The sequence below is a fragment of the Dermatophagoides farinae genome, chromosome 7 (genome assembly GCF_024713945.1).
Source record: "Dermatophagoides farinae isolate YC_2012a chromosome 7, ASM2471394v1, whole genome shotgun sequence".
In the NCBI taxonomy this organism is placed as follows: domain Eukaryota; kingdom Metazoa; phylum Arthropoda; class Arachnida; order Sarcoptiformes; family Pyroglyphidae; genus Dermatophagoides; species Dermatophagoides farinae.
In genome coordinates this window covers 2,602,416-2,613,372 of record NC_134683.1, presented here as the reverse complement: position 1 = coordinate 2,613,372, position 10,957 = coordinate 2,602,416, and the positions used below count along the sequence as shown (strand labels likewise).

At 27.2% G+C, this 10,957-nt stretch overlaps 1 protein-coding gene across 1 annotated transcript; it reads right to left on the bottom strand.

Moving 5' to 3' along the window:
- Nucleotides 1-8,042: 8,042 nt before the first annotated feature.
- On the bottom strand, nt 8,043-10,541 carry stumps (DBB domain-containing protein stumps). The gene is made up of 2 exons (XM_047060364.2): nt 9,922-10,541; nt 8,043-9,867 (listed from the first exon to the last, which is right to left on the bottom strand). Exons 1-2 carry the CDS (start codon nt 10,022-10,024, stop codon nt 8,171-8,173), a joined length of 1,800 nt encoding a protein of 599 aa, XP_046916320.2. The 5' UTR covers nt 10,025-10,541; the 3' UTR covers nt 8,043-8,170.
- Between the last annotated feature and the right edge of the window lie 416 nt (nt 10,542-10,957).

Genomic DNA, 10,957 nt, shown 5'->3' with positions numbered 1-10,957 from the left:
TTCAACTGGTTTGTGACAGTGAAAAATGTCTTATGAAACAAACAAAAAAAAACTGGTAACAAACTTGATTAAATGTTGTTGTTGTTGTCTTTACTGCTGCTCTTACAATGAAGAAAAAAAATTGTCAAGAATGAAAAAAAAAATCAATTTTTTCTGCTTTCCTTTTCTGATATTACTTGATTCAAGTCTTGTTTCTTGATTCTGATTCTGATCGGAAGAAAAAACCAGAATCTTATCTTCACCAGTATCTTGGTCCATGAGAATGAATATCAATTGATTGAAATTTTTAGTTTTAGTTTCAGTTTCAGTTTCAGTTTCCTTTCCAGTGGTTAGTCTAATTTTTATCGATTACTACTTAATCGAAAACAATAAATCGATAATGACAAAAAAAACGATTGTTTTAAGGATAAATGAATTGATTGAATCAAAATACAATCGAAACATTGTTTGATATTGCTATTTAATTTCATTTGATCTCAAAACCGGATGACCGGAATGAAGAATGAGCATAGATTGAATAAAATACATTTCAACGACATATATCATTGTCAATGTATGTTGTCCAATTACGGTGTAACATTGTTTTTATTTTGTCTTTTTTTATTCGTCATTCTTCAACAACAATTTGATAATTAACATTACGTTGTGTAAAAATCCATTATCAAAATGGTGATAATGCTGTTTTTTTTTATATTTTTCTTACTCACAATCATTATTGTTGCTAATTATGTGTGCACACACACACACACATACACACACGCACAATGAATTCATGTTTGAATTTGACCGATGGTCAAAGATTTTGAATGATTTTATTTTTCATTCTGTATTTAAGATCGTCAATAATATTCTGTTTTTAAACATTGGACACTGGCAAAAAAAAAAATTTATTTAATGTATTTCTGGAACACACACACATAAAACACATGCACATCAGACGAACATTATCAAACAAAATCGGTATAATGGAAAATATAATTTTAACATATGGTACTCTTGGGGGTATAAATTGAAATCAAGTAAATTCCTTTTCCTCCTCCTACACACACACACACACACACACACTTACGTGCGTGTGTGTGCGTTGATATCATCACCATCAATAACCCGGATATCAAACAAACAAACAAAAACGACAAAATATCGAATATTTGTCCACATTGACCATGATTTTTTATTTTCATTTCTTATTTTTTTTCTCTTATCGTTATCATTGTTTTTGTATTGATTTTCGATGTACTTTTTTTTCTTGCAAAAAAAAATGACAAATAGTTTGTTTGACAATTTTCTTTTTCTATTTTTTCAAGCCGGTTATTTTTTTTTCATCTCTCAGTGACCGTAAATCAAAATATCAATTTCCATTATCCATAAGAAAAACAGAAAACGGAATTCAATTCGTTAATTCCATTATTATTTAGATAAACAAAGAACAAAAAAAAAAAAAAATAGAAAATAGAAAATCTGCTTAGATAGCAGAAAAAAAACTATAAATTCTTTACGATTATGATACATAATGGTCAATATTGCGTACATTGGAGTGGTAGTATTAGTGATAACAATAATAACCGGTCCAGAATATATTTTTTTCTATTCATTCATTCATTCTTCATTTTTAGATTACGAAATCTGCAAGAAAAATGATTTCAAATTCAAAATTTAATTTATTTTTTTTTCTGTAAAAAATTCTGAAATAAATCTATCATTAAGTGACTCTATGTAGTAAGAATGAAACCCCAAAAAAAAATAAGAATAAGAATAAGTGGGTGGATAATCCAAAAGTATGATGACTGAGATTGGAAAAAAAAACTTTTTTTTTTTGTATTGCATCAATGTTAATATAATTCTTACAAGCTTATTATACAAAAAAAAATTTTGAAATAGTGAATATTCGTGCTGGACTACGAACCAGAATATTTTGCAAAAAAGTTCAGAGATTTTTTTTCCGTTCGTTCATTCGTTCTGTTGTTATTATTATTCCATATTATTCACCTTGAACATTTTCAGAGTTAATTTTCTTCCATTTTTTTTTCATTCATTCATCCAGCTTATTATTATCTGGATAAAATTTTTTTTTTTCACTGCACGAAAAAAGTATTTTCAAGCCTTTTTTTTGAGTGAAATGAATAAAAACAACCTAGAGAGAGAAAATAAAAATAAAATAAAATCTTGACGTCGAAATCCCATCATCATCATCATCATCATCAACATCGTTTCAAGAATTGAGTCAGTTCTATTTTTATTCTTTTTCTCTCTGATTTTAAAGTCGAATTGTAGAAAAAAAAAATGAATTATTTGAGAATGAAAATTTGAAATTTTTTTTGTTTCATGTTCATCCTCATTTTTTTTCTCATTTGCCCTGTGCCTTTGTTTGAATGTTCATTTTTTTTTCTCTATACCCAATGTTATTTTCTCATATTGTTGTTTTGAAATTTCAAAAGAATTTACTGAAGGAAAAAATGGAAAAAATCCTTTATTTTTTCTCGTGTGTTCGTGTGTGTTGGTGTTACAATGATTGTCACCAGTAAAAATGAATGAAATAAAGAATACAAAAAAAAAAAAAAAATACAGATGAAATACATGAATGCGACAATTTGTATTTTGATAACATTGAATTCCATAATTTATCATTATCATTTAGATTTGTGTGCTTGGCAACCACATTTGTATTGTATATCAGAATTGATGGTGATTATCATTCATTGATAATAATAATAATCGATATATGGACAATATTTTCCAACACAAAATCATCACGCGTTAATTTTTTTATTTTTATTAAACGATTTGATCAGGATTTTTAAGCCATTTTCAATTGTATTTTTGTCAATATATATAAATTATTGGCTAATGATTTAATGAATTTGTAACCGAATGAATGGAAAATGAAAAAAAACACACACACACACACACAATGACGTAATGGTGTGCAGAGAACAATAAAATTTCACTGGTTTCTATCATTATTATTAGCCATCATTTTGAGACAATAGAAACATACACACACACACCCATACACTGAGTGAAAGAATGTGAAATGAAATGAAAACTAAATTTTTGGATTCTAATCTTGTTCCATTTTGTTGTCGTTGTTGTTATTATTTTTTTTTTTTGCTCTGTCCTACTGGCTGACTGGCTGATGGATACAAATTCAATTATGATAAATCTTTATCGATAGATGTGCAACGTAAACTTTTTTTTTTTTTGCAATTTGATTCACTAAGTGATGATGATGATGATGATGAACAATGATTTTTTTAAGGATTTTTTTTTCTTGTGAGTGATTCCATAATTAATTAACCAGAATGATGATGAAAGTGTGTGTGTGAAAAAAAAATCATAATTCATAATTCATTGTTGCTCAACATCATCATCATGGATCATATTTCATTGTGATAAAATATACGTATTTTCATCATATGTCATCCATCTGATAATGATGACAAAATGGCTGATAGCGGCGCACCAATCGAATGATTTGATCGATAAAATACGATATATATAATTTTTTTTTATTCATAGAAAAATTTCTGTATTTTTTTTTATCATTACAAGACATTGAATGACGAATGAAATGAAAAGAAAACAAATACATTATTATGATGATGAGAATGATTCTTGATTCTATTCATTCATAATTTATTGCAAAAACAAAAAAAAAAATAACCATTATTTGTTGTGATGAGAAAAATGAGATTTTTTTTTTTTTTTTTGATGAAAAGAAAAATCACTTTTGATTCAGGTTTTTTTTTCTTTTATTCTTTGACCTGTTTGCTTGTTTGTTTTTTGTTTGTTAATATTTCATACATTTGTTACATTAAAGAAAAAAAAACATGACCACTATTCTTTACCCGGAGGCTGACCAATACAAGAATAATAATGTAAATTTGAAATTCTTTGCACACACACACACACACACAAATATGGATATTTGGCCAAACTATTCATATGTTTGGTATGCCAAAAACTGTCACATTTCATTTTTTTCATTTGGAAACAAAATGCCTATTATATTTGAATTTGGTTTACGTATCCTATGATCTTTTCAATCGATAAACACACACACACACACACACACGATATACAGAACAAATTGGCAAGCTTCTAAATTCTTATTTATTTTCTGGCAATTCTTTAAATTATAACGATATTCTTGGAACAGAACAGAACATAATAATAATAATAATAATGATGGTATATTCAAACGTATAATAAACAACAACAAGCCAATGTTCATCAAGAATGATGTTACTAGATTAAATTTTTCTTTCTTCACTAAACAAAAAAACATCGTGTTGGATATGTTGTTGTTTATAAAGTTAGAAACAATATCCAAAAATTTGATAACTTTTTAAACTTTTTCTTACTGTTGTCGATGACGACGACGATGATGATGATCTATCTTGATGGCTCCATAATGTATTTATGATATATTTATCGATTATTTTTATCATCATCATCTCCGCTAAAAAAAAAATAAAAATAAATAAAAATATTCTACACATCAAAGAACCAAAATGGTCACATAGAACAAAAAAAAAAAAAATTTTCAGGATTTTTTCAGATTCAAGTAAAAACTTTTTCTTCTTCTTTTTTTTTGAAAGTTAACTTTAAATAGGCTTTACGTGGACATTATCATTTTACTCTATGATTATCATCATCATCATCATCAATGTTTCACACTTTCTATGTTATGTGTGTGATGATGGTAAACACGGGCAATATTTTCAGTATGAAATATTTATCTGTACCAAAAAAAAAAAAAAAAAAAAAATGAACAACAACAACAACAACAAAATTCTGGCAACTAGAGAATATAAAAAATTTTTTTTCATCATTTCTTATGTTCTATTTTTTTAGATTATTATTGCAACGACTAGACACACACACACACACACAAACACGCACACATTTTATTATACTTGAAAATGTTTGCTCATTTGATTGTCAATATATCTCACTCTTTTTTTTTCTGCAGATATCTAATTTTCAATATTGAATATATTCGAGTAGTATTTCCATCTTTCTTTATCTCAACTCTCTCTATCTCTCTCTCTCTTTCTTTAGCTCTCGATTCTCTCATTTCCATTCCAACCACATACCATTCGAAAAAAGGCAAACAGCCAGACAAATAAGAAAGAACAAAAAAAAAAATCTTCGCCCTTTTTTTTATTATTGTTGATTGTTGTCATCATCATCATCATCATCATCATCCTCTGTGATAGTCTAAAGGAAAAAAAAATTTGTGCTTGTCTTCGGATTTGTTCCGTTTTGGATCAGCTTTTTTTTTATTATCATGAGCCTTTGGGTTTATACATCAAATATTTTTTTTTTCGTTTTTGTTTTGTTTTGTTTTTTTTATCATTCATTCACATTCTCTCAATATACATTCATTGTGTTTCGGAAATAGGAATATAATAATAATAATAAGAAATGAAATGAAATAAGGATTTGAGTGTTCCAGGATAGAGAGCCAGAGAGATAGAGAGAGAGAGAGAGAGAGAGAGAGAGACGGAGAGATTGGACTTTTTATTCGTATATCACTACAATATTCTGTTTGTTGTTTCGTAGTAATTTGTTCAAGCTTGGTTTTGCTTCTTCTTGTATATGTGTGTGTGTGTGTGTGTGTGTGTCTTATGGATATGAAAAACAAAAAAGCTCTGAAAAGACAAACTTTGTTCTCGATTTCGTATTTTTTTTTTCATTCTTTCATATATCCATATCATTAACATCATAATCATTTATATATATACCAGTTTTGTGTAATTTGTGTATATATTCTGGATTTATTTATACAAGTTTTTTCTTTTCTTCAGGACTCTCATCATAATATTTTTTTCATCTCCATTTAACGTTTATACGCATCGTTTCATTGAAAAAGAAGAAGAAAAAAGAAGAAAAGAAAAATGAATCTTGGTCACAAACAAATTGTGGTTTAGTGGGCAAAAAAAAAAAACTGTCTGTCATCAATGTTCAATGAAATGATTGAAAAAAAAAAACAAAAACAATATGATTAGCAGGAATTTTCAGAATTTTGAATGACCGATGAATAATTTTTTGGAACTCTACAACAACAATAATAACCGAACGGTTGGTGTAAAAAAAAATTGTCGAAAAAATGGGTAAAATAAGCGAAAAAAAAAATATTTAAAAATTCAACTTTACAAACCAAAATTTTCAACAGAAAAAAAAATTCATTTAGTTCTCATAGGATTCGTTATTTCATTTTTTTTCTTCTTGTGTAGTCAAATACAAATGAATCTTTTTTTTTGGATACGGCCACTAAATAAATAACTAAACAAAACACTCATTATCACAAAAGAATATATTTTGTAAAGTTCCAGTTCATTGGATTCGAAATTCTTTGAACAATGAATGCCTATAGAGAGAAAGAGAGAGAATTTTTTTTAAAAACATTATCAATATTGATGAATTGTATTTTCTCACTTTTCATTTTACGTTGAAGAAGAAAACAAAAAAAAAGTAGAAAAGTTCCAAACTCATATATATACTGCATTTTTAAAGTGTAAAAGAATTTTTTTTTCTGGATTTCGGTGCAAAAATATCAACAACATATGATAGTGGCAGCAGTATCGTTTTATATATAATGTGTAAGACAGAAAAAAAACCACAATCAAAAAAAGTAAAAAACTGAATAATAAAAATCAGAAAAAAAATAAAGTTCAGCATCGAATTACGAGAAAAAAAAACTTTAAAATTCTATTGATATTGATAAATTTTTTTTTTGCTATTTAATCACCATTGGTCAAGAATAATAATGAACGAATCAACAATAACAGCAACAACAACAACAACAAAACCAAATGACATTGTGACGAGATAAGACACACACAAAGCTGAAAACTTTTTTTTTCTGTTCAAAAAAGTCAAATATAAAGAAACTGATGATTCCAATGACGTTTGATTATTTGTGCGTGTGTGTGTGTGTGTGTGGATAACGTCATCAATAAATTTTTTTTTTATCGAAACAAAAAAGAAAAAACAAAAATCGTTTCTAAAACTTTTCCATGGTTTCGATTATTGAAAATTGACTTTTTTTTCTTTCTCTTTCAATTTTTTTTACTCATCACATCACCATCATTACACTTGTCATTATCATTGCGACAAGAAAATAAAACACGACACGACAACAGCAACAGCAACAACTGATTACTGGATTCAATTTCGTTGTTATGTTATGCGTCTCGACAACAGGAAATCAAAAAAAAAAAAAATTGATTCAAGAATGAAAAAAATGAGTGCAAAAAAATCACAAGAAAAAGATCAATCACAAGTGTGTTTTAGTGCAACAAACAAACAAAAAAAAAGAAGATTATTTTGTTGTTGTTGTTGATGTTTTTTTTTTTGAAAAACAAATACTTTTATCACATGGATACATCACATAATGCTTGTGTAGTGATGGCGAATTTTTGTTTTCCATTTTCCAAAAAGAATCTGAAAAAAAATATTACATTCATCAAATGGATTCGAATGTACATTCGAATTTAATTTATAATTTTTTTTTTGTTGTTGTTGTTTTCATTTCACAACATTGAATTGAATTTTTTTTTCCAAATGATGATAACCCAATGGTAACCAGAAGCGGCAGAAAAAAAAATTTTTTTATCTTTATTTTTCATTTTAGAGGAAAAGAAAAATTAAAATTCTTTCGCATCTACATCAAATGAGTGGAAATTTTTGTTTGTTTTTTTTGAAAAATCTGTCACTTGATATCAAAAAAAAAAAAAAAAAAAAAAAAAAAACAGGAAAGAGAATCAATGCAAGAATGACAAAATGGTACAAAACAGAAAATTTTATCAAAAATTAGCCAAAAGAATAAAGAACAGCAGTTGATTTGAGTTGATTCGTGTGAAGAGACAAAAAAAAAATGAATAAAATTCAAATATTAAAAATTTTAAGATGTGTAATATGAATCCGTAAAATGTTTCCGGTACTAATAACAATATTAATGCAAAAATATGACAATAGTTCAAGATTTTTGATCCTGGAACAATAACAATAACAACAACAACAACAACAACAAAACCACCATGAATTCTTTATTTTCAATGCTAGAAATGAAAGAAAAAGAAACAAAAAAATTTCGTCTAATGAAATTTAACACTCAATATGAACAACAACAACAACAAAAATACAAAAATTGTCATCAATTTTACACTAAATCGATCTGAATGTTTGAAGATATTGCCGTGATCATCTTAATATTACTGTTCATTTGTCCGGATAAAGATCGTTGTCGAAATGATTTATTGTCCATTTCCATTTCGATCGGCGTCTGATGATGATGATGATGATTATAATTTTTCCAATGATTATAGTTAATATACTCTTTTTTCTTTGCATCAATTTCAAATTGAATTTGATCATCACCATCAACATTATCGACGTCATCATCATCGACATCGACATCGACATCACCATCACCATCATCATAATCAATATTGGTACATAACTTTTTAATCTCATTGAATGAATAAAGAAATTCGTTCGTCATTTGTCCTTCAAGTACATCTAAATATTTTTTTTCCCATTCATTGAATAATTGTCCAAACATTTCGATCGAAATTCCTTGTTTAAATTGTTCAATAAGTAATAATAGTTCATATTTGGATGACATTATTTTTTCATTACGATTGTTGTTATTGTTTTTGTTGTTGTTGTTGTCGATTATTTCGAATTGATTACTACATTTCTGTTGTCGTTGTGGCATTTTTGTAGTTTGATCATTTGCAATTTCCAATTTGTTTTTGATGTGATCATAAGGATTCAAATTTGTCGTTTTTTCAATCATAATTTCATTATTAGATTTGGGCATGACATCAATGGTATAAGTACCGGATTTGATCGGGTTAGCCATCAATTTTTTATAATGGCCAACATTATGATTATAATGATGATGATGATCGAATCTATCGAGCTTAAATTGATGATTATATTGTTTTGAAATATTTTCAATTTCATTTTCTTGTTCGATTATAGATTGCTGCAATGTGAATGATGATGATGATGATGATATTTCATTTCCTTTTACATTTGATTCGATAAATTGTTTTTTATCCATCTCTGATACTGTTCCATAGTTGAACGATAAACAATTGACGGTCGATTTAATTGGATCATCATCAATTCTTTGATGATGATGATAAAAATTTTGGTCAATAAAGTCATTTTTGTTTGTTATTGCAGTCACTTTTTCATTTTGTTCATTGCCATCAACCATTGAAAATGTTTGCTGCTGAAATTGATTATTACCATTGTTATTGCCATTGTCATCATCATCAGAACATTGTTTCGCCATCAATTCATTACCGGAATTCAAGAACATTAAATTTGTATTGGACAAAGATTTTTGTTCGATTCTATTCATAATTTCATTGAACATTTCGACAATTTTTCGATGTTCATATTGATGAGCTAAATCAATCGGTGTCAAACCTGAACAATTACGAATTAATAATGCTTGATTTAATTGTTGTTGTTGAGTTGATTTTTTCAACAATTTCAAACATAGTTTTTCTAATCCATATACGGCACAAAAATGAAACCATGTTGGCCATTGTGTATTTGATGTTGATGTTGTACTATTTCGAATAGCTACATCGAATAAAGATGATAGATAATGATCAACTTGATCGATAGAATCGACACCAAATGTATGACATAACAATTCGTTTGGTTTCAAAGACTTGATTTTAATTGTTGCCATTTCTGCATCACTCATTCTTGTCGATGTGGTTCGAATCTGATTCCCATAATGAATCATTTGACTGCCTAGAATATGTTGTCCATTTAAAATGATGGCCATATTTAATGGAAAAGAATTCCGTGATCGATAATCGAAAAATTTATCTAAAATTTATAGATTTTTTAGTTTAATAAAATCATGATTATAATAAACATTACCAGGAATCTGTACGACAAGAATATTATTATTAATCCATTGCTTGCAAAGCCAATTGATTGTACTTTGTCCATTGATTAGAACATCAATATGATTAGGATTCATTGAAAACGGCAAATATGATGATGATGATGATGATGATATTCCATAATGTTTCCAAGAAATTTTCTCATCAAAAATGATGAGAATTTTTTCATTTAACTAATAATAATCATCAGGCAAAAATAAACATGGTATTAGGGGAATAAATTTTTTTTTTTATAAAAAAAATCAAAAGAAATAAAGAAAATTAAAAAATAAATCTTTTGAACAAACAAAAAATTCAGTTCATCGTCGGTACAAATCTATTCTTCGTTTCTGTAAATTCAAATGTTTTCATTATCACGAAATGGAAAAAAATGACTGAAGTACAAATGCAAATTTTTTTTTCATTCCCCATTTTTCTGGATAAAGGGAAATGAAATTTTTTTTCTCTTTTGATTTCAAGCAAATTTTGCTTCAGAATTATCTCTTGGCATCTTGAATTTTTTTTTAATGTATAGTTCTATAACTGGTAGAATTTTATCAAATTCATCGACAAAGTCATCAAAGAGTATTCTGGTACTGACACAGTCATTTTTCATAGAAATTATCAACAAAAAAAAAAAAAAAAAAAACCAGAACCCTGAATATATGGGCGTGTGTGTGTGTGATTTAGATATGTTTTGAATGAAAATATAAAAAAAAAACCATTTCGACACAAATGTTGTTTTGTGTGTATACATCTGTTTTAATTTTATGAGTATCATCGGAATATTCTCTCTATATGATTTTGGATTTATTGTTAAAAAAAAAATTATTCAAATTGTATACTATCATGCTTCTATGTGCTCCAGAATAAAAAATGATATGAAACTGAAACTAATAATAATGATAATCAAATTCGTATAGATAAAAAAAAACATATTGTTGTTGTATACTATTTACCTCATTAATCTTATCTGGAAAAATTCTAAACAATGGCCATCGATATTCCAGTAACGATGCTGATGATTCGTA